Below are 26,022 nucleotides of genomic sequence, written 5' to 3' on the forward strand. Positions count from 1 at the left end.
CTTCTCCATTATAAGATGATTATTGTTACACTGGAGATGATTCTGTTCTTATTGTAGGGACATACTCAGCTCTGCTACATCCCCGCTGCAGTATCTCAGTAATCAGCTTGTTGGCTGCTTTATAGATTGATCATTAAATTTCCCAAAGAAATCTAGGATTCCTTAAGTGATTTCCTTAATGATTCGCCCTCATCCGGACCACCCTCCATGAGCTGTCAGTACCGCCGCTAAACGCCACGAAATCCGAGCAGGACGCAACCAAGAGACAAACACAATGCACTCTCTGGCGCTGAGCTCAGCAATCCACCAGTGCAGGAGGCAGTGAATGGAGCTGCAGTCTATATACTTGATCTGATGGTCAATTTATTTTGGGGAACAACAAACCCCGTTCTTGTGACGAGTGGTGGTGGTCATGTGGATACACAGGCAGAGACACCTGGCGTTGTGCTCAACAATCTTAAAGAGAACTTATGACAGGTTCCCTAATGCTTTATTTTTAGGAGAAAAATCCATAACTCAGTTCTAGCTAAAATCCCTTTAAAAAAGTCCCTGGCCCCTTACCTGAAGACTCACATGGGGCTTGTTCTCTCTTCAGCCGAGTCTCTGTGTGACACAGCTCAGCGCCCTCATCCCCACCCGCCTCAGGAATGATATAATTGAGAGATGTTGGCTGTGTGGGACTCACTGAAGAGAATTCCTGAGGGAGGGGGAAATGAGGAAGTTGAGGGAGAGATTGCTGTAGAGAAAACACGCCCCAGGGGACTCAGTGGCCCAAATATATCCAAGATGGTGCAATCTTCCTTAGTGCCCTGTCCCTCGCTCCTGTGCAGGTCGCTGAACATAATGCAATACAGCCGCACCATGTTTAATTTTCTGTCGCGCTGCTATGGGAAGTGCGGACATTGTTGCACTTTTTTCTTTTTGCTGCACTTTAATGATACAGCGTGCGACACAAGTGTGATGGGGCTCAGTAATAAATGTGGTGCACACTAGGAACATACACCAACACAACGCACAGATTACTTACCTGTCAAACAAAGTGCAGCAAGACAACAGCAAACACTAATAACTGCATGTGCAAAGATAGACAAGAAAACTGGCGCAGGCACAATGGTAAATCCGGGTCAGTGAGTCTCCCGTCTACTTTTTCTAGACAGATTTTTAAGAGATTTTAGCCAGATCTGAGTTCTGGATTTTCATACAGAATAAAGCAGGGGGCACAGACTTCTGTGAGAACCTGTCATTGGGTTTAGTGGTAACTAGTTTATTTCCAGCACTTGCGAATATTTTCGCCTTTACACCACCTCTACGCCAGGGGGGCATCTAGGGGGCGCCACTGGTTGGGAGTTGGCCGGCGTGCACTGATGTATGATAAGTTACCCCACTCCAGGACAATTATATACAGTGTCAGACTGACCCACTAGAGACCAGTGGATCCTCCGGAGGGTCCTGGTTCAACCAAATACTGGAGCCCCAGAGGTCCAGCAGAGAAGAACCCAATTTGGAGGCAGCTAAAGTCTATTTTTTAGGGGATAATAAAGAGTACCCAGATAAAGAGATTTATTATCTTTGGTGAGCCTAAGGAACCCCAGCCCGACACTGATTACCTGCCACGGTCTGCAGCACCGATCAGTCATGTACACGGATTGTTTGGGGTTTTTTGCTAAAAAGTCTCATAGGACTATTTACACCTGTTCATTAATCTGGTTTAATCCTAGAACTACCGTATTTTTCGGACTATAAGGCGCAAAAAAAATCCTTTGATTTTCTTAGAAATCAAAGGTGCGCCTAATAGTCCAGTGCGCCTTATATATGAACCTTACTTGCAGCCAACAGCTGCCTTGTACTGTGCACAGGTCTGCCACCTGCTGGTCATTTATCCTTATAATCAGGTGCGCCTTATAGTCCAGACGTTTTAGAAGGCATTTATTGATGGTGCACCTTATAATCCGGTGCAACAAATATGGTACTGCGAGTGCAAAGCCAGAGTCATGACTTGAGACTTATGCAAAAAGTCTCATAGTCACTCCAGTCGTCGCTGGTTTATGTGATGAGACTTTTTATGCACTTTGAGACTTTTTGGGGACTTTTTGAAAAAAAAATCCCAGACAGAAAATAGACCATATTGACATTTTTTCACTTCAATGAATCTAATGGGTACCGCTGCTCCAAAATTAGACATAGAACTTTCCCAAGGAGCCACCTGATTCAGTTGTATTGGATTTTATAATCTATTCGGTCCTAGGAGAACGTAACAATCCTGGTAGAGTCACACTCAAGAGCTGAAATCAGAGTTCTGCTGTTTTTTATTGAAACCAATCAGCATCATGTCCAAAGACACAAATTATCCATGAAAAGCATTAGATAGAGAGCGGGGGAGAATGTATAGGACGGCTGGAGCGGAGCAGGGTGCCATTGGCTGGACCTGTACTAGCGGACGGGACCGCTGAGTCATCCCGAGCCTACAGACACATCTACTTAATTATGTGAAGCACAACAGGATTCTATTAGACTAAACAGATATATTTGGCCATGAGAGCTGGCAGTATTACTCCCCGGGGTGAGATGTAGCGCGGGGGAGAAGGTGCATCTGATAAGAGATTGCTATATTATTCACAAGATTTTCCTGAATCGCAGACGGAATAATTGCTTCTCCCGGGAACATATCACTTAACTTAATAATTACTACTGCTGAAGAGAAAATCAATCTCCTTCAAGAACCATCTTCAGCCTAGGATACACAAGAGGAGGTACAGGAAAATAACATTACACAGATGTGGTAAGATGGCCAGGATCATCCATCACATGAAAAGCTACTGGTTATCACATATATAGGATGTTCCGTAGCTGCCCTTGTGATGACACGCTTTACACTGATATGTAAGATTGGGTGCAATGGTTAAACCTCGGTGCAGATGCTCCATCATCTCCTCATTTAAAGTTCTGGGGAATGTGTCACGCCCTCACTTCCACAATGTAGCTGCCCTTGTGATGACATGCCTTACACTACAGATGTGAAATTGGGTGCAACGGTTAAACCTGTGTGCAGACGCTCCACCATCTCCTCATATAAATTTCTGGGGAATGTGTCACACCCTCACTTCCACAATGCAGCTGCCCTTGTGATGACATGCTTTGCACTACAGATGTGAAATTGGGTGCAACGGTTAATCCTGTGTGCAGAAGCTCCACCATCTCCTCATATAAATTTCTGGGGAATGTGTCACACCCTCACTTGCACAATGTAGCTGCCCTTGTGATGACATGCTTTGCACTACAGATGTGAGATTGGGTGCAACAGTTAAACCTGTGTGCAAACGCTTCACCATCTCCTCATATAAATTTCTGGGAAATGTGTCACACCCTCACTTCCACAATGTAGCTGCCCTTGTGATGACATGTTTTACACTTTTCTGTGAGTCCTCTGGGTTTCGGCACAATGTACTGAATCCTTAGTAAAGAAGTTCCCTCATCGAATCATGAGGCATTTGGTTTTTGTACTTTTGCCACTCCTGCAACTTTGTTTGCTTCTACAATCAGCTGCCTGTGTGATGACGTGCTTGGAGATGCCTGGAATTGTGCACAGTGATCTTACACCTTTGAACAAAAAAATCCATCATGAAAAAGTTAATGTACTTCTGTAGTTCTGGTTTGTAAAAGAATGTAGCTGCCTATGTGATGTCATGCTTTACAACACTGCACCATATGCATGAAATTTTGCACAGAGGTCTTAAACAATTGGGCAACTGCTCCACCACTAGTAGGGCCCTATTATCTCTCTGCCTGCCCTGACCTCGGACTGTCTCTGTCATCTCCCAGTCTGCCCCTAGTGCTTTGCACCTGTATACTCTGTACTCAGGCCACACTGAGAGGTGGTTAAAGGGTGGAAACTAAAGGGGACACATAGGTAACAGGATAGTAAACTGATTGTGTGGTTATTATATTTAGGTGCAGTTTTGGTGTAACTTGCCCTCATATAGCAGAGGGTTAGTGAATATGTCATTAAATCTTCTCTGTAGAATCACCCTCTTATTATGACACCCGTCTCCCACATATTCAGGTTCACAATTTCAGTACCTTGGACAGAGAAAGTGATATTTTTGGAAGAACAGATAGATATTATTTCAATTATTGTAGACTGCACCACAAGGCTAAAATATATATCAACATCACAGCATCCAATATCAGCAGGACAGCTCAGCTTGTTGTCCTTGGTTTCAGCACTATCTTATATGCTTGTGGAGCTGCAAGTTCAGTGCTCAGTTGTAAGCTGGGTAGCTCCATATAGTTGTTCATAATATCTGATTAACAGTTTCTCCTCCCGATCATCCTCCAGAGCTGCACTCGATATTCTGCTGCTGGTGCAGTCACTGTGTACATACATGACATTACTTATCCTGTACTGATCCTGAGTTACATCCTGTATTATACCCCAGCGCTGCACTCACTATTCTGCTGCTGGTGCAGTCACTGTGTACATACATGACATTACTTATCCTGTACTGATCCTGAGTTACATCCTGTATTATACCCCAGAGCTGCACTCACTATTCCAGTAGTCAGTGCAGCTAATGTGTAACTATTCTGTCATTATTGGTAACTGAAGAATCACCCAAATGTAAAGACTTTTATAGAATTTTGAAGCCCGGCCATATCCACACTATAGTGTACGGCACAATGTGTAGTCTGAGCATTGCTGACAATTAGACATGGCCCCGCCCCCTTGCCTTGGTACATAATACATATGATTACAGAGAGTCGGAGTGTTTGTTTCCCAGCGGTTCTTGTGTAAAGGTTCCTTTGTGTGTGAGTACAGGGAGATCACAGGGTGGATGGCACTCGACCAAAAATGTTGTAATGACAATGTACAAATATCCCTTCCAGGTCCTTTAAGCCTCACAAAATATGTTCCCAGAATTAAAGGCCTGCATTCTCCGGGTGACACCTAAGCTTAGTCCTCTTCTCATCTTGGTCAAGTTTCCATGTCCTCCTCTTACTGATCTGTGGTAGGATTCTTGTGTGCATTGGGGGAGGGGACTATATCACCAAGGAGCAGGGAAGGTGCACATGTGTCCTACTAGAAGATCATTGACCGACCAGCTCCACATCTCGTTATGGTTCCACCTCGGCTGAGCTGTACATAGAAGGGGCTGACCTTGGCATTGTGTATAGTTGTGTATAGCAGCTGCTCGCTTCCCACCTCACCTGATCTTCTGACTAACAGCTGTTCAAGTGGCCGAGAACTTGACTCTTCTGTATTGTGACCTGAGCGCTTCTCTCCCTACTACAGAAAGATGACGGGAGACCAGGACAGAGCCGAGAGTGTGGAAAGTCTGGAGTCAACTGATGAAGGTAAGACGCCGACTCACGGGGAAACTGGTCTTCCAATTACACATAAATGGTGGATCTTCCAACATGGTGATCACGATCTTGTAAAACGTGAGGATGGAAGTCTCAAAAAGTGGCCACTTGTGAAGGTCACTATATTCCTGGGCTCTACTCACCATCCATGGTTCAGTAAAGGTCTATAAAAGGTGACCAGCATCTGTAGCTTCTTCTACTGTAGAGGTGAAGAGGTGGGTTGTAGGGTTTTTCGATGGTTGTCTCTTAAGATTGGCAGCCAAACAATAGAAGGGCCAACTCCTGCAAATCATTGACTAACCAGGGAAGTGTCTTAGAAACAGTGTTAACCATTTATGTCTGCCGTGAATAGTCATCTCGTTGACTCCATGGAGGATGTGAAGTAGTATTTGTGAAAGTTAAGTGAACCTTATTTTCCAAATGGTTTTATTTGTACACCAAGTTCTGCTTATAAAGTTGGGTTTTCGTTCTACCTTCTATAAAGACTTGGGCTCCAATGGACAGAAAGAGTCTTGAGATGATCGACCATGATCGACCTGTGCCTCCACACCTATGGACTATTACCCTGGCCAAGTTGGAGGTTTAAGATTTTTTTTTAATCTGCTCCTGGGGTTAACCTTCACATAACTGGGTGACACATGACCTCCAGAACCTAGTGGTAAATATGGCCATGATCACCAGATGTTCAGAAGACGAGACCTGGGTGACTGGAGATACAGATGTTCTACAAGGAAATCCACATATCATGTAGACTGGTTTCTATGTCAGGAGAAGAGCCAGGACTAAAAAAAGTGCAATTTTTAAGGGGTCGTCTTCTCCTAGGGCCCCTCTATAGGACACATTCCTGTATTGTACAAGTTTTTAGACTAGGACTTTTTTTTATAATAGTCAATAAAGTGAGACGCACCAGAAGTGAAGGCTGCGTAGAATAATTCTGCCTCGCGATCTGTTCTCCATGGAAATATCTTAATGGACAAGTCAAGGGAAGTCACCGCGCTCCGGATCTCTCAGTCCTGGAATAAATATTATGTTCCTCATTGTCCTCATGGTATGGCCCTCATCTTGACGTCTGATGTTGACCTTACTTTGAGTGTAGCCATTACATGTGTTGCTATTGTTGTGTAGTTTCTCGCCCACGTAATGCGGCAGGATGGGAATAACAAGTGTTCACGATCATGACATCTGACCGATTTTTCCAAAAACATCTAATCTGGAGCCATGACCCAGCACCGGCCCAATGTGAAGGAGCTACATATAGACATTGGGGCACATTTACTTACCTGGCCCATTCGCGATCCAGCAGCGCGTTCTCTGCACAGGATTCGGGTCCGGCTGGGATTTAAGATGGTAGTTCCTCCGCCGTCCACCAGGTGGCGCTGCAGCGCCGAAAATAATCTTAACGCCCCGGAATGCACCATCCCATAGAAGGTGAAGGTGAGCGCTCCCCAAGCGACACATTTTCGGATTTTAAATGCGGCGTTTTTTCCGAATACGTCGGGTTTTCGTTCGGCCACGCCCCCCCGATTTCTGTCGCGCGCATGCCGGCCCCGATGCGCCACAATCCGATCGCGTGCGCCAAAAACCCGGGGCAATTCATGTACAAGCGGCGCAAATCGGAAATATTCGGGTAACACGTCGGGAAAACGCGAATCGGGCCCTTAGTAAATGACCCCCATTGTATTGTAACTGAAGGGAGCTGTGTATTCTAGATGGACGGTATCCAGTGTCGGATCGGCCAATCAGAGGATCACAGCATTCGGGGGCCCAGGCTCTAACTCAATAATAGGCACCAGAGGCCCAGCAGAGATCTGCCCAGTATGGAGGCTACTAGAGGTTAATGGCGGGCCCTCACTATAATAACATATAATAACCTATTTTATATACCGTTTCTATATTATATTTCCATATAATTGTCTGTCCCCCGGGAATTGGAGCTGCAGGGAACTGGAGCAGGTCAGTATTTCCAATAATAAGCGTCTATAGGGGAGACTCTACTAACTTTAATATAATATATATGCTATAATGCCAGGATGCTAGATTATCAGATGCCAGATTATAAGGATGTGCAATGATCCGGAAGCCAGATTATTATAACACCATATTATCCCAATGCCAGATTACCAGGATACTAGATTACTATGATAGATTACTAGGATGCCAGATTACCAGGATACCAGATTAATATGCTAGATTACTAACATGTCAAATTATCGGGATACTAGATTACTATGATAGGTTACTAGGATGTCAGATTACCAGGATCCTACATTACTATGCTAGATTACTAGGATGTCAGATTATCGGGGTACTAGATTACTATGATAAATAACTAGGATGTCAGATTATTGGGATACTAGATTACTAGGATGCCAGATTACCAGGATACTAGATTACTATGCTAGATTACTAGGATGTCAGATTATCGGGATACTAGATTACTATGATAGGTTACTAGGATGTCAGATTACCAGGATCCTAGATTACTATGCTAGATTACTAGGATGTCAGATTATTGGGATACTAGATTACTAGGATGTCAGATTATCGGGATACTAGATTACTATGATAAATAACTAGGATGTCAGATTATTGGGATACTAGATTACTAGGATGTCAGATTATCGGGGTACTAGATTACTATGATAAATAACTAGGATGTCAGATTATTGGGATACTAGATTACTAGGATGTCAGATTATCGGGATACTAGATTACTATGATAGATTACTAGGATGTCAGATTATCGGGATACTAGATTACTATGCTAGATTACTAGGATGTCAGATCAGCAGGATACCAGATTACTATGCTGGATTACTAGGATGTCAGATTATCAGGATGATATCAATGTGTGTTATCCAGATTTATGGAGATCACAACGGCCAGAGGTTCTAGATTAAAACTCCCAATGTTGCAGTGAATGGAGGAAGTAGAACCCATCAGTACTGCATGCCAGTAATCAGTATATGGGCCAGTACCATAGGGTTCACGTTTGCTGTGCTGTGGGGTTTGGGTTCGGACTGGATGAAGGGAAATGGACTCCATAGTGTAATGCATAACAATGATAACAGGTTTCCTTCTTCCAAAAGCAGCGCCACATCTCTTCATAGGCCAGGCCTGGTATTGCAGCTGTACTATACTAAAGCATGGAGTGTTGTAATACCACACACAGCCTGTGGGCGGGGGTGGTGCTGTTTTAAAACCTATAATGAAACTGTCTGACTGATAGCGCACTTGGGATGTAATGAAGCCATATCGATTCTGATCCTCCCCCAGAAGATGCATGTAATAAATCCTCAGAGACAAGTCATCTACACTGTCATCCCTCGCCCCGAGCCCCATCATCCGTGTATGACACAACATAAGCCGCGGCGCAGCGGGATGATCCTGTCTACAGCGGCTCAGACTGAAAACTGTATCCAGGAGCCAGAGATCAATTCATCTCATAACCCGCTGTTTATTATAGATGACGGATAATTTCCTGCAGAGCGTTTCATAACCAGCGCAAATCTCTCCCTGATACTGGATACATGGGATTCATAGCTCCGAGATATCAAGGATCTATCATCTCTCTATTTTCCTATCTATCCGGTGGCATCACTAGAGTGCTCTGAGTCTCCATGTATGAATGGTGACATATCTGAGTGTACTCTCAGCAGGAGGCCAGGGGCGGGATGCAATAGTAGCATCCGTCTCCCACCACTTCCAATGGCCTCCGCTGGGTGTATAAGCCGCTCAGCAGGAGGATGATACCGTCCCTAGAGGAACAGCCATGTTACACCTCCCAGTTTTAATCTTTGGTAAACCATCAAATAATCTAACATCTAATTTGTCATTGAGGCATCAACATTCATAGAAGATAATTGCACTCCCAACACTTAGGTGATATGTACCAATGGATTTACCATTTCATGTTTAGGGTAAACCCTGTGCAGGATGTGACTCCTAACGTCCTCCACGCCAATTCCCTTCCTCTACACCAAGGACTTTTATGGACTGTCACACCACTCAACTTCAAGGGACTGCACCCAAGATACATCAACAACCACATCACAACTTATATAGCCCCCCTCCCTCCCCCCAACACTGGATTCAGACAACAGCCAATACAGACCCCAGACCAGACAATAATAAAAAATGGAGCTCCCCAAAGTAACCTAATAATGCTGGCCCCCCCCAGTGTCCCACTAATAATGCTGGTCCCCCAGACCCCCACTAATAATGCTGGCCCCCCAGTGTCCAACTAATAATGCTGGTCCCCCATAGTCCCACTAATAATGCTGGCCCCCCAGTGTCCAACTAATAATGCTCGTCCCCCAGACCCCCACTAATAATGCTGGCCCCCCAGTGTCCCACTAATAATGCTGGCCCCCCAGTGTCCAACTAATAATGCTCGTCCCCCAGACCCCCACTAATAATGCTGGCCCCCCATAGTCCCACTAATAATGCTCGTCCCCCATAGTCCCACTAATAATGCTGGTCCCCCAGACCCCCACTAATAATGCTGGCCCCCCAGTGTCCAACTAATAATGCTCGTCCCCCATAGTCCCACTAATAATGCTGGCCCCCCAGTGTCCAACTAATAATGCTCGTCCCCCATAGTCCCACTAATAATGCTCGTCCCCCAGTGTCCAACTAATAATGCTCGTCCCCCAGACCCCCACTAATAATGCTGGCCCCCCAGTGTCCAACTAATAATGCTGGTCCCCCAGACCCCCACTAATAATGCTGGTCCCCCATAGTCCCACTAATAATGCTGGCCCCCCATAGTCCCGCTAATAAAGCTGGTCCCCCAGACCCCCACTAATAATGCTCGTCCCCCAGACCCCCACTAATAATGCTGGCCCCCCAGTGTCCAACTAATAATGCTGGTCCCCCAGACCCCCACTAATAATGCTGGTCCCCCATAGTCCCGCTAATAATGCTGGTCCCCCATAGTCCCGCTAATAATGCTGGCCCCCCATAGTCCCGCTAATAAAGCTGGTCCCCCAGACCCCCACTAATAATGCTCGTCCCCCAGACCCCCACTAATAATGCTGGCCCCCCAGTGTCCAACTAATAATGCTGGTCCCCCAGACCCCCACTAATAATGCTGGTCCCCCATAGTCCCGCTAATAATGCTGGTCCCCCATAGTCCCGCTAATAATGCTGGCCCCCCATAGTCCCGCTAATAAAGCTGGCCCCCCATAGTCCCGCTAATAATGCTGGCCCCCCATAGTCCCGCTAATAAAGCTGGCCCCCCAGTGTCCAACTAATAATGCTCGTCCCCCAGTGTCCAACTAATAATGCTCGTCCCCCATAGTCCCACTAATAATGCTGGCCCCCATAGTCCCACTAATAATGCTGGTCCCCCATAGTCCCACTAATAATGCTGGCCCCCCATAGTCCCACTAATAATGCTCGTCCCCCATAGTCCCACTAATAATGCTCGTCCCCCATAGTCCCACTAATAATTCTGGTCCCCCATAGTCCCACTAATAATGCTCGTCCACCATAGTCCCACTAATAATTCTGGTCCCCCAGACCCCCACTAATAATGCTCGTCCCCCATAGTCCCACTAATAATGCTGGCCCCCCATAGTCCCACTAATAATGCTGGCCCCCCAGTGTCCAACTAATAATGCTCATCCCCCAGAGTCCCACTAATAATTCTGGTCCCCCAGACCCCCACTAATAATGCTGCTCCCCCAGACCCCCACTAATTATGCTGGTCCCCCATAGTCCCACTAATAATGCTGGCCCCCAATAGTCCCACTAATAATGCTGGCCCCCCATAGTCCCACTAATAATGCTGGCCCCCCATAGTCCCACTAATAATGCTGGTCCCCCATAGTCCTGCTAATAATGCTGGTCCCCCAGTGTCCAACTAATAATCCTTGTCCCCCATAGTCCCACTAATAATTCTGGTCCCCCATAGTCCCACTAATAATTCTGGTCCCCCATAGTCCCACTATTTATGCTGCTCCCCCAGACCCCCACTAATAATGCTGCTCCACCAGACCCCCACTACTAATGCTGCTCCCCCAGACCCCCACTAATTATGCTGCTCCCCCAGACCCCCCTAATAATGCTGCTCCCCCAGACCCCCACTAATTATGCTGCTCCCCCAGACCCCCACTAATAATGCTCGTCCCTCAGACCCCCACTAAAAATGCTGCTCCCCCACAGTCTCACTAATAATGCTGGTCCCCCATAGTCCCACTAATAATGCTGCTCCCCCAGAGTCCCACTAATAATGCTGGTCCCCCATAGTCCCACTAATAATGCTGCTCCCCCAGTGTCCAACTAATAATGCTCGTCCCCCATAGTCCCACTAATTATGCTGGTCCCCCAGACCCCCACTAATAATGCTGCTCCCCCAGACCCCCACTAATAATGCTGGTCCCCCAGTGTCCAACTAATAATGCTCGTCCCCCATAGTCCCACTAATTATGCTGGTCCCCCAGACCCCCACTAATAATGCTGCTCCCCCAGACCCCCACTAATTATGCTGGTCCCCTATAGTCCCACTAATAATGCTGGCCCCCCATAGTCCCACTTATAATGCTGGTCCCCCAGACCCCCACTAATAATGCTCGTCCCCCATAGTCCCACTAATAATGCTGGCCCCCCATAGTCCCGCTAATAGTTCTGGTCCCCCATAGTCCCACTAATAATGCTGGCCCCCCATAGTCCCACTAATAATGCTGGTCCCCCATAGTCCCACTAATAATGCTGGCCCCCCATAGTCCCACTAATAATGCTCGTCCCCCATAGTCCCACTAATAATTCTGGTCCCCCATAGTCCCACTAATAATGCTCGTCCCCCATAGTCCCACTAATAATTCTGGTCCCCCAGACCCCCCCTAATAATGCTCGTCCCCCATAGTCCCACTAATAATGCTGGCCCCCATAGTCCCACTAGTAATGCTGGTCCCCCATAGTCCCACTAATAATGCTGCTCCCCCAGAGTCCCACTAATAATGCTGCTCCCCCAGAGTCCCACTAATAATGCTGGTCCACCAGACTCCCACTAATAATGCTGGCCCCCCATAGTCCCACTAATAATGCTGGCCCCCCAGTGTCCAACTAATAATGCTCGCCCCCCATAGTCCCACTAATAATTCTGGTCCCCCAGACCCCCACTAATAATGCTGCTCCCCCAGACCCCCACTAATAATGCTGCTCCCCCAGACCCTCACTAATTATGCTGGTCCCCCATAGTCCCACTAATAATGCTGGCCCCCCATAGTCCCACTAATAATGCTGGCCCCCCATAGTCCCACTAATAATTCTGGTCCCCCATAATCCCACTAATAATGCTGGTCCCCCATAGTCCTGCTAATAATGCTGGTCCCCCAGTGTCCAACTAATAATCCTTGTCCCCCATAGTCCCACTAATAATTCTGGTCCCCCATAGTCCCACTAATAATGCTGGTCCCCCATAGTCCCACTAATAATGCTGGTCCCCCATAGTCCCACTAATAATTCTGGTCCCCCATAATCCCACTAATAATGCTGCTCCCCCAGACCCCCACTAATTATGCTGGTCCCCCAGACCCCCACTAATAATGCTGCTCCCCCAGACCCCCACTATTTATGCTGCTCCCCCAGACCCCCACTAATAATGCTGCTCCACCAGACCCCCACTAATAATGCTGCTCCCCCAGACCCCCACTAATTATGCTGCTCCCCCAGACCCCCCTAATAATGCTGCTCCCCCAGACCCCCACTAATTATGCTGCTCCCCCAGACCCCCACTAATAATGCTCGTCCCCCAGACCCCCACTAAAAATGCTGCTCCCCCACAGTTTCACTAATAATGCTGGTCCCCCATTGTCTATGGTGATGGTAGAACCGCCTCTCCTCTAGGTGTAGAGGATGCCCCCTGTCTATGGTGATGGTAGAACCTCCTCTCCTCTAGGTGTAGAGGATGCCCCCTGTCTGTGGTGATGGTAGAATCTCCTCTCCTCTAGGTGTAGAGGATGCTCCTTGTCTATGGTGATGGTAGAATCACCTCTCCTCTAGGCGCAGTGGATGCCCCCTGTCTATGGTGATGGTAGAACCGCCTCTCCTCTAGGTGTAGAGCAGTGGTGGCTAACCTATGGCACGGGTGCCAGAGGTGGCACTCAGAGCCCTTTCAGTGGGCACTCAGGCCATCACCAGAGATGACTCCAGGTATCTTCCTGCAGTCCCAGACAGCCCAGGACTTGCTGTGCACAGAGATATTTTAAAATGACGGCTCTACCTGGGACTATTTTCTGCTTTATTGGTGTCCTCAGGTGCTGGTATCAATGAAAACTGTGACAGAGAAGGAAGTATAAATCACAAATTAAATTTCTGTGTTGGCACTTTGCGATAAATAAGCGGGTCTTTGTTGTAGTTTGGGCACTCGGCCTCTAAAAGGTTCGCCATCACTGGTGTAGAGGATGCCCCCCGTCTATGGTGATGGTAGAACCGCCTCTCCTCTAGGTGTAGAGGATGCCCCCTGTCTATGGTGATGGTAGAGCCTCCTCTAGGTGTAGAGGATGCCCCCCGTCTATGGTGATGGTAGAACCGCCTCTCCTCTAGGCGTAGAGGATGCCCCCTGTCTATGGTGATGGTAGAACCGCCTCTCCTCTAGGCGTAGAGGATAACCCCTTGTCCTGGTCACAGGCCGAGGTATAAAAAGATCTTTGGAGAGATCCTTGTACTGTCCGTTCAGGTATTTGTACATTGTAATGAGGTCTCCCCTCAGTCGTCTTTTTTCTAAACTGAATAATCCCAAATTTTGTAATCTGTCAGTGTATTCTAATCCCCCCATTCCCCTAATAATCCTGGTTGCTCTCATCTGCACCCGTTCCAGCTCTACTATATCCTTTTTATACACTGGTGCCCAAAACTGTCCACAATATTCCATGTGTGGTCTGACCAGGGATTTGTATAAGGGCAAAACTATGTCTTTATCATGAGAATCTATTCCTCTCTTGTTACATCCCATTATTTTATTTGCTTTAGCAGCAGCCGCCTGGCTCTGGTCACTAAAATTAAGTTTACCATCCACCAATACCCCCAAGTCCTTTTCAGCTTCAGTTTTACCAAGTAATTGACCGTTTAGAACATAATTATACTTTTTGTTTCCATGGCCCAAGTGCATAACTTTACATTTATCTACATTAAACCTCATCAACCATTTCTCTGCCCATCCCTCAAGCTTCCACGAATCCCTCTGTAATGCTAAACTATCGACCTCAGTATTTATTACTTTACACAGCTTAGTATCATCTGCAAATATTGAAACTGGACTGTGTAAACCCACCACAAGGTCATTAATAAAAATATTAAAAAGAAGTGGCCCCAATACTGACCCCTGTGGCACTCCACTAGTAACCTCAACCCAATCTGAGAATGTGCCATTAATGACCACCCTCTGTTTTCTATCACTAAGCCAATTACTTACCCAAATACACAGATTTTCTCCTATTCCCAACAGTCTCATTTTATATACCAACCTTTTATGTGGCACGGTGTCAAATGCCTTTGAGAAGTCCAGATATACAAAATCCACAGCGTCCCCCAGATCCAGTCTTGAACTTACCTCCTCGTAGAAACAAATCAGATTAGTCTGACAGGACCGATCTCTCATAAACCCATGCTGACGCTGGGTTATAAGGTTGTGCACAGTGAGATACTCGAGGACAGCATCTCTAATAAACCCCTCAAATATTTTCCCCACCACAGCAGTTAGACTCACAGGTCTGTAGTTCCCAGGATCGCTTTTTGATCCTTTTTTGTATATTGGTACCACATTTGCTATGCGCCATTCCTGTGGAACATAACCAGTCCTCAGTGAATCTTCAAATATTAAAAATAACGGTCTGTCTATGACGGTACATAGTTCATGCAGAACCCGGGGGTGTATGCCATCTGGCCCCGGTGATTTATTTATCTTAGTGGTTGCGAGGCGGCGCCGTACCTCTTCCTGGGTTAAACTGTTGACATTCCAAAAAGAATTTACATTATTCCTCATTGTGTCTTCCACCAGGGGATTTTCCTGGGTAAAGACAGTTGAGAAGGCGACATTCAGTAGATTGGCCCTTTCCTCATCTCATTCCACCATGACCCCCATTTATTTCTAAGGGGACCCACACTCTCTGTTTTTAGTTTCTTATCATTTCATATACTTGAAAAATAATTTGGGATTATTTTTGCTCTCTCTGGCAATTTTTCTCTCAGTCTCTATTTTTATCTGCTTTTTACAGGATTTATTTTTCTCTCTATAATCCTGTAATGCCTCATCGCTACCTTCACGTTTTAGCACCTTAAACACTTAATCTTTCTCGCTTATTGCTTTCCTTACAAGACTAGTTAGCCACATTGGCTGTTTCTTGTTCCTCTTATGCTTTTTCCCATAAGGTATGTGTTTCTCACAGGACTTTTTCAGAATATATGAGAAAAATTCCCATTTTGGGGGGGGGGGGGGCTTTTGTCTTTGAGAACATTATCCCAGTCTATGCCTTTAAGGTCTTCCCTTAGTTGCTGAAAATTTGCCCTCCTGAAGTTTAGAGTGTTGGTTGCCCCTTCACTAACGCTCTTAGTAAACCGTAGAACAAAATCAATGATATTATGATCACTATTCCCCAGGTTCCCCCCAACCTGTAGTTTTGATACCCTATCAGGTCTGTTGGTAAGGATAAGGTCCAGCAGTGCCCCTCCCCCCCCCCTCTTGTTGGCTCCAGGACTAGTTGCGACAGGTAATTGTCTTTTGTTGTTGACAAGAACCTGCTGCCTTTGAAGGACCTGCAGGTTTCTGCCCCCCAGTCAATATCTGGGTAATTGAAGTCCCCCATGATAAGTACTTCACCATGCTTTGAAGCCGCATCCATTTCACTTATCAGCATTTCCTCTGCTGCCTCCATTGTATTTGGAGCCTTATAACAAACCCCTAGTAATATTTTATTTTTATTTTTCCCTCCTCTTATCTCCACCCATAGGGACTCCACATTTGCGTTACTGATGTCATCTCGCAGGACGGGCTTGAGGCGAGAATTCACATATAAACAAACCCCTCCCCCTTTTTTATTTATACGATCCTTTCTAAAAAGACTATAACCATCTATAGTAACAGCCCAGTCATAGCTACTGTCCAGCCATGTCTCGCTGATACCCACTATATCATATTTCCGCTCCAACATCAAGAGATCCAGTTCCTCCATTTTGTTTGTGAGGCTTCTGGCATTTGTGTACATACACTTTTTTTAAAATTTTTAAGGACCTTCCACCTACCTGTTACTTTGTCATTAGTGCCAATGTGGACCATGACCGCTGGTTCCTCACCAGCCCCTCCCAGTAATCTGTCAGCCCGATCCGCAACATGCCGAACCCGAGCACCCGGCAAACAACACACTGTTCGGTATGCACGGTCTTTGTGACAGATTGCCCTGTGTGTTCCCCTAATAATCGAATCTCCCACTACCAGCACCTGTCTGACCTTGCCTGTGCTCCCATTACCCTTCTTACCGGAGCAGACATTCCCCTGGTTGCTAGAGGCCACATCTTTCTGCAGCATTGCTACCCCAGAGCTGATATCCCCATCATCCGCCAGCCTGGCAAACTTAATGGGGTGCACCGGATCAGGACTAGACTCCCTACAACTCTTCCCTCTACCCCGCCTTCTACATGTTACCCAACTAGCTGCCCCTTCACTCTGCACCTCCATACTTCCCTCCCCACACCCATCTGCCCCCTCACTCTGCACCTCCATACTTCCCTCCCCACACACATCTTCCCCAGAGAGTTTGTGCTCCAGGAGCAGCAAACTTCGTTCCATATTATCAATTGCCCGCAGCCTTGAAACTTGCTCATTTAGATCCAGAATCTGGGCTTCCAGATGAGCAATTTTCACACACCCCACACAGCAGTATTCCCCCTCGAACGGCTGTTCAAGGAAAGCATACATGGCACAGGATGTACACCGTGTAGCAATGCCATTTATGGAGTCCATTATTCTAATGGGGATTACAATAGAAATATGCACAGAAAGAAGAATTTACAGTCAGAGTAACACAAAACACAGCAGTTACCTGCTAAAGCCCCTCAAACTTAAGTCCCTTAAACCTAAGTCACACTTAGGACTCTGCACACACTTGGGATCAATGCACACTCGCCGCCAAGCTCGTACACTCGCTTTTCTGATGCTTTTTTTAAAGGTTATGTGCCACAAAACTCTGCAGAGCTCACTGCAACAGGATCTGGCTTGTTCTGGACTTATCCCTTCAATGTCCATTCCCACCCCTAAACCAGGAGGGGTCATCCACAAGCCCCACTCTATTAGGGTGGAGTCACATTGTTGGGTTGTGATTTTTCACGGAACCTATTCTGGCTTATGGGCACATACAGATTTGTTTTCTCTTCTTGGCTTCAGTGATTTTTCATTCTTTTACCCCATTATTACTAAAATCCTATCTTTTGCCCCAATCCTAATAAGTGTCTCTCTTTGCTCCCATTCTTCGTAAGTGTTCCTTTTTGTGCCCCCTTCTTGGCTAGTGCCACGTTTTACCCCCATTGTTAGTTAGTGCCCCCTTATTACCCTATTCTTTATTGCCCCCATCATTAGTAAGTACTGCAATGGCCCCCATTCTTTGTACATACCGCCAAACAAGTCAGCGCTGGGACCCCCACAGATCACGAGAATGGGGGTCCGATGGGGTCCGAGGTAACAGCATCTACACTGCACCAATGCAAAGCTACAAGAAGAAGATAGAGTGGCGCCGCGCATGGGCCAGATGCTGTTATATTGAGCCGTGACAGCTGCGGGCCCCACTCTCCCTGCGGGCCAAGTCGCAGCCCCACCCCTGTATATATCTATCAATCTTCCTTCTATCTACCTGTCATGAGTTGTATCTTTACAAGGTTATGTATACGTCCTGAAAAGGAGAAGCCATGTATTATACATAAATTAATGGAATATTTCATGAGTGACCAAACCGTCACATGTACCAGGAGGATCGTGGCATCACCACTGATGTGACCATTACTCATCCACGTCGCTGACAAGGCATCACATGGCCATGGACACTCATATCTCAGGCCATCAAAGTCACTGCTTCCCTTCTTAAGTTTTCTCTGGTCAGTGCACACAGGATGTGGCGGTCATGTGACATTACTATTCTAGGACCAGACGTTCCCTAAGAGCCCGTACGGTTAATTAAGTTAGAAATTACCCAGAAGCTCATCTGATTATCTCACTCCATGTGCAGCGGAGGAAATGATAAATGAATGGATCAGGCAATGACTTGTGCCTGCAGTCTAGAGCCCTACAGGGTAACATACAGCGTATGGAGCTTCGTATAACTTCACCATTACAGGGTTAAGATAAGGAGACGAGTCAATTATAGAAATATTAACAAACTTGCAAATGGAAAAAGTTGTAGTGATGTAAAAAGCAGCTTTAGGAAGTTATTATTTTCAAGGCTGATTAAAGTTCCCACAGCAGTTTCATCCATGACCAACGAGCGATTACTATCCGATCCTCTCAGACGTGATCAAGGACCTCCGTTGTTCCTGCAAACAATAGTAAAGCCTCTGCAAATCTAAATTTGCACATATATAACCATCATTATCATATACAGGTAATAGCTTCATGAAACACATAAGAACAGACTACAAGTAGATGGGGTAGATGTGATACCCATGGCGGTACCCTTTACCTGTTTCTCAGTTAACAGTGTTTTTCAGCAGAGCAGAGCTTAAAGAGAACCTGTCACCAGGAAAGTCATTTTCAGCTGGTGAAAGGTTCCAGTACCCTCTGCTGTGCTGATTTTAAAAACGCCTTTGTCAGCATTCTAAATAATTTCAGTACTTTAGATAAGTTTTATTCAGATTACCTGGCTCCCTGCCAGCAGCATGTGGTGAGTCCCGGGGAAGGGATATCTGCATCCTATGTGTGTCTGCATCTCCTCATGCATTCCTACTCTTCTCTCCTCCTCTCGATCCACCTCCCTCCCCCACCTGCTCAATGCACATGACAGGAAGTGGGGAGGGAGCTGTATGAAAGTGGAGGAAAGTGACATAGGCACACACAGGCTGCAGCTGCTGATCCCTATGGACTCACCGCATGCTTCTGGCAGGGAGCTAGCTAATGCGAATTAAACTTATATAAAATACTGAAATAATTCAGAATGCTGACAGGTTCCCCTTAAGTTTATCATTTGGCTCAACTTATGTGATATCGTTATCTGTTATCTACTGTTTCCACAAGATTACAGGTAAATCTACTACATAATTAATCTCATGGATCTGGCTCTGCTACACCTGTACCACTCAGGAAACCATAAAACCTTTGTGTCCTGACACATAGTCAAACAGACATCACATCTCATCATGTAGGGCAGTAACTCGGGAGCATAGTAACTGTTCATTTCCTCATTAGATAAGAGCAATAAATTATGATTAGGTGACAGCACGTTGTTGTGTAAAGTAAAGAAGAAATCCGAAATAATCCGTAGTTGATGAAAGATAAAGGAACATCAGGGATTGTGTAACTTAGTCATGTGAGTCATATGTCACCTCAACATATAGATCTTCACTGTTACTGAGATCTAAAGATTTGTAAAAAAGAAAACTCTAGTGTTTAGTAACATTTTGGAAGCAATCCTGTATTAATAGCAATTATAAAAGAAGCAAATTTTAAGAGCCTTTCAGGATATAAACATCATCAAATGGGTTCTCCCTTTAACACCTTGTTTAAACTAGAGCAATGAGCTATGATGCCGGATGTGGCATTTCTACAAATACCGTGACCTATATAACTACTATAATACTGCTCCCTATGTACAAGAATATAACTACTATAATACTGCTCCCTATGTACAAGAATATAACTACTATAATACTGCCCCCTATGTACAGGAATATAACTACTATAATACTGCCCCCTATGTACAAGAATATAACTACTATAATACTGCCTCCTATGTACAAGAATATAACTACTATAATACTGCCCCCTATGTACAAGAATATAACTACTATAATACTGCCCCCTATGTACAAGAATATAACTACTATAATACTGCCTCCTATGTACAAGAATATAACTACTATAATACTGCTCCCTATGTACAAGAATATAACTACTATAATACTGCCCCCTATGTACAGGAATATAACTACTATAATACTGCCCCCTATGTACAAGAATATAACTACTATAATACTGCCCCCTATGTACAAGAATATAACTACTATAATACTGCCTCCTATGTACAGGAATATAACTACTATAATACCGCCCCCTATGTACAAGAATATAACTACTATAATACTGCCCCTATGTACAAGAATATAACTACTATAACACTGCTCCCTATGTACAGGAATATAACTACTATAATACTGCCTCCTATGTACAAGAATATAGCTACTATAATACTGCCCCCTATGTACAGGAATATAACTACTATAATACTGCCCCCTATGTACAAGAATATAACTACTATAATACTGCCCCCTATGTACAAGAATATAACTACTATAATCCTGCCCCCTTGCTGTGAGGACGTGTATGAGCTGAGCTCCTGAGTTTCTGCATGTCTGGAGCTAGCCCAGGGCGGGGCCACCCTGGGTGGGGAGATTCCCCAGGCAAGGCCCAGGCTTCCAGGCCTACACCGGGAGTGAACTCCCAAAAACCTTCTAGGGATGCAAATCCCAAAGTAACCAGTAAAGATTGTGGACAGATTGCAGACAATGCGGTTGTGGTGAGAAAGAATGAAAAAGTGGAAGTAACTGAAGCAGCAATGAAAGCGTCAAGTTCTATGAGCAGCCAGCGTGGAGGAGCTCAGGTGATGCAGAGTGAGAGATCAGCAGCAGGTGCACAGCCCCCCACTCCTGCACCAAGACAGAGGAGAACATCATTGGAGAGACAGACCCTGCGAGAGAACCTGCAGCAGAGGGATGTGGTGTCCAGCATGGCCTGCACAGGCCGCGCCAGGTCAGCAGTAAAGCCGCAGAGTGTTACCATAAGCACTGCTAAGTGTGAACAGGCCCCTGCAAGTGCAAGCCACAAGCCTGGGAAGGAGACAGGTGCACCCAAACCATCTGGAGCTGCACCCCGACCAGCACAGCAGGGGAAGGAGACCGCATGGGCACCGGAGCTGCAGTTGGCGGAGGAGATACCGACCCTGGTAAGGAGGATGGGGGAGCTGACTAATCACAAGAAAATGCTGCAAATGCAAATTGACTGTATGTACTCTCTTAGAACTGCACACCCTGAGAGTAGCACCCTGTATAACTCCAAGCTGCAGGGACTAAGCATAGAGCTGGCACAGGTGGTCAGGGATATGGACTGTGTCCTGGAGAGGATGGGACCCCTGGCCGAGTCTTACAGGAACCAGGAGCGCTTCTCCCAGCAGAGGCAGAGCTGTGACTCTGGGCCCCGGGCCCCTACAGCACAAGCAGGACCTGTCCCCCCAGATGTAACCCAACGTGTGACACAGATGGGGTCGCCATACTGTTTAACACCACAGACGTAACGGTGCACAGGCTGACGGAGGTCGCTATGGGGAGGTGCCTGGTGCTAGAGGTGACCATCCATGGTAGGCGGCTCTGGCTGATCAACATCTATGGCCCACAGACAGTGACAGAGAGAATCCAGCTGTTCAATGAGGTGAAGCAGCATTTATTTACCTCTATCCCTGTAATAATGGCAGGCGACTTTAATGTTGTCATGACTTCAGGTGACCGGTCCTCAGGCAGAGCAGTGCTTAGAGACTCCAGGGTCCTACAGAGCATAATATCACAGGCCCATCTATGTGATGTGTTTACCTTGGATGGGAGGAAACCTAGGTACACCTACACATGTGCTGACAGGCAAAGCAGAATCGATATGGCATTTGTGAGTCCCTCAGAGAATGTTAGTGGTATAAGCGAGAAGGTTATTCCATATTCTGACCATCTTATCTTATTGTTTCACCTAGGAGCCACTAACCGCTCGGACATTGGTCGAGGGTTATGGAGGCTCAATTCTAGCATCCTGGATGATGCCTATGTCCGGAATTGTATCCACTCCCTTTTTCAGGACCAGCTCCAGAGAGTAGACTTCTATGACAACATATCTGACTGGTGGGAGAACGTCAAGGAGGAGATCAGGTCCCTCTTAAAGAGACTGTCAGTGAAGAAGGGTAGGAGTAAGTACAGCCAGTATCTCAAGCTGCGGAAAGAATTGGAGTCACTGTATTCGGCGGGAGGGGGGGACAAACAAAAGATTGACCGACTGAAGTCTGAAATAAAACAGTATCAGTACAGTCGCTACACGTCCCTGGTAATCGAGAGAGATTACGGAAAACTGGGTGTTCCTGATCCGTATGAAAATTGCCGGGAACGTGTGGCCAAGAAATCGATCACAGGTCTCACTGACTCCCAGGGAGTTTTACAGGAATCTCGGGAGGGTATCCTGGGGGTGGTGAGATCCTACTATGCTGAGTTATTTCAGAAGAAGGTTTTGGATAAAGAGAAAATGGCCCAATTCTTGGAGGCAACTCCAGGTCCTGACACTAAAGATTTGGATTTTTCTCCTTTGACAGCAGGAATAACAGAGGAGGAGGTTAAAGAGGCCATTGATAAGTTACATCTGAAGAAGGCACCAGGTCCTGATGGTATTACAGCTGAATTCTATAAGAAGTTCAGAGACCTCTTAGCCCAGATCCTTGTGGATGTGTTTACCAATTGTCTAGAAAATCACCTGATGCCTCCATCCATGAGAGTGTCCTCCCTTATTCTGCTGTCCAAAGGTAAGGAGCCTAGTGACATCAAGAACTGGAGGCCGATCGCCCTCTTGAATGTCCACAGGAAAATTCTGGCAAAAATTCTGTTTTCTAGATTAGTCTGTTTGTCCCCGGCACTGTTGGCAGGCTCTCAGTACGGCACGGTAAGAGGGCGGAACATCTCTGGAGCAGTCATCTCGATAAGGGAGATGTTTGAGAGATGTAAAGCTCTGAGGTGTGGGAGATATGTTGTAGGTCTGGACCAGGCTAAAGCCTTTGACAGGGTTGATCACAATTACCTATGGGCCACTTTGTCAAAGTACGGTATTCCGGGACAATTTATAGATTGGCTGAGAACTTTGTATAGAGAGGCGAAGAGCTTTCCTCTGATCAATGGTTGGCAGGGGGACACTTTTGGAGTAGAGGCCGGGGTGCGACAGGGCTGCCCCCTGAGTCCACTGCTGTATGTGTTTGCCATAGACTTGTTTCTGCGATCACTGCAGCGGTGTGATTTTCGGGGGGTGCCGGTCCCCCATTGCTTGCCTTTGAAGGTAGTCGCCTACGCGGATGATGTGACTGTGGTGATATCTGAACCTCATGAGGTGGAGATGTTATCTGCAGCCATCAGAAGTTACTCAGAGGCCTCCGGGTCTCTGGTTAACCTTGAGAAGAGTCAAGCTTTCTGGACATTGGATACTGCTCCTGGCTTTGATCTGACACAGTTTGCCAAGGCCTCCACCCATATTAAGATCCTTGGGGTTAAATTTGGGAGGGAAGATAATGCCAAACTAAATTGGGAAGAGAAGTTGGAAACCGGAAATGTAAAGGTTCAGCGATGGAAGAACTGGAGGCTGACCTATAGAGAAAGGGTTACTCTGATGAAGACTTACCTGGTCCCTGTCTTCCTCTACGTCTCTGTCGTCTTCCCTTTGGCAGAATCTTTCTCCGCTAGGCTCTTTAGCCTGTTCTTCCAGCTTTTATGGGGGAACAGGTTGAACCCAGTAAAAAGAGGGATCACCTACCTGCAGAGGAGAGAGGGTGGGCTGGATATGTTAAATCCAAGGGTTTTCTTTGACTCCATGTTTCTGAAAGTCAATTTTGGTTGCCTGGACTCAAACAATGGTCTCCTGTGGGTAAGTAGTGTCAGGGACTGGATATTGCCTTTTGCAGAGTCTTGGGTGCGAGGCGGCAGTCTCAAGAGGGGCCGATGGACTCCTGGCTTCCTCCCCCAGTATCTGGAGTATGGTCTCAGGTGTTTGAAAAAGTGGAGAATAGATAAGACCTATCTGGAGAGTAGGACCAGGAAGGAGCTGTACACTAATATCTGTAAGACCTTCTATACTGTTCAGCCAGCTCTGAGGGACTGCACAACGGCCACCCTGCAGGAAAGCCTGAGGTTCCTCAATAGTCTGAGACTCCCTGCAAAGCTCTTTGATATTGCCTGGTTATCCCTACATGGGAGGTTCTTTGTCAGGGGCAATTTAAAATTCCTGAGCGTCTCTGACCGTATGTGCCCCCTAGGATGCCCCCAAGAGGAGACCATGGAGCATTTTACCACCGAGTGCCCGGGAGGGAGGCAGATATGGCAGGAGGTGTCCCGCAGACTCAAAATATCAAGACTGAAGTCTCTGACCTACCCAGAGATCATCTATGGGGTGACACCACAGGTAGCCGGCATAGACCAAGGGACCATGTACCTGATCATCACCACAATTAAATACTATCACTGGCACACCAGGACCAGAGTGTCTGCACACAGCGAGTCCTTCCAGCCCATGACCGCTGTAACCCAAATACTATCAGAGCTGAGGTGGATACAATCCATAGAGGTTAGAAAAACTGGTAATAATGTTAAGTTATGGAGGAACATATGTCTGGGGTAATTCATCAAGTAATTATATTAATTTCCACTTTTTTCTTTTTTCTTTTTACCAGTAATGGAATTTTTGAGTTAAGATTATTATGAATTTATTATTTTCTGATCAGTATGATATTTGTTAATTAACTGTTTGTTCATTCTGATGAGAATGTATTGTAATATTTTCTGTTTGTTTATACTAATAAAAATTGCCCCCTATGTACAGGAATATAACTACTATAATACTGCTCCCTATGTACAAGAATATAACTACTATAATACTGCCCCCTATGTACAGGAATATAACTACTATAATACTTCCCTCTATGTACAAGAATATAACTACTATAATACTGCCCCCTATGTACAGGAATATAACTACTATAATACTGCCCCCTATGTACAAGAATATAACTACTATAATACTGCCCCCTATGTACAAGAATATAACTACTATAATACTGCCCCCTATGTACAAGAATATAACTACTATAGTACTGCCCCCTATGTACAAGAATATAACTACTATAATACTGCCCCCTATGTACAGGAACATAACTACTATAATACTGCCCCATATGTACAAGAATATAACTACTATAATACTCCCCCTATGTACAAGAATATAACTACTATAGTACTGCCCCCTATGTAAAAGAATATAACTACTATAGTACTGCCCCCTATGTACAGGAATATAACTACTATAATACTGCTCCCTATGTACAGGAATATAACTACTATAATACTGCTCCCTATGTACAAGAATATAACTACTATAATACTGCCCCATATGTACAAGAATATATCTACTATAATACTGCCCACTATGTACAAGAATATAACTATTATAATACTGCCCCCTATGCACAAGAATATAACTACTATAACACTGCCCCCTATGTACAAGAATATAACTACTATAATACCACCCCCTATGTACAGGAAAATAACTACTATAATACTGCCACCTATGTACAAGAATATAACTACTATAATACTGCCCTATGTACAGGAATATAACTGCTATAATACTGCCCCCTATGTACAGGAATATAACTACTATAATACTGCCCCCTATGT

The 26,022-nt window shown here is 45.7% G+C and overlaps 1 protein-coding gene across 4 annotated transcripts in view; it reads left to right on the plus strand.

Moving 5' to 3' along the window:
- The first annotated feature begins 5,279 nt into the window (after positions 1–5,279).
- The window catches only part of SLC4A11 (solute carrier family 4 member 11), a 248,717-nt gene continuing 227,974 nt past the window's right edge, over positions 5,280–26,022 (plus strand). For all 4 annotated transcript variants that reach the window (XM_072126353.1, XM_072126356.1, XM_072126357.1 and 1 more), the window contains exon 1: positions 5,280–5,352. In XM_072126353.1, the coding sequence (XP_071982454.1) occupies positions 5,295–5,352 (58 nt within the window). In that variant the 5' untranslated portion in view covers positions 5,280–5,294. The remainder of the gene's footprint in view (positions 5,353–26,022) is intronic.

This window comes from Engystomops pustulosus, chromosome 1 (genome assembly GCF_040894005.1).
Source record: "Engystomops pustulosus chromosome 1, aEngPut4.maternal, whole genome shotgun sequence".
NCBI lineage: Eukaryota > Metazoa > Chordata > Amphibia > Anura > Leptodactylidae > Engystomops > Engystomops pustulosus.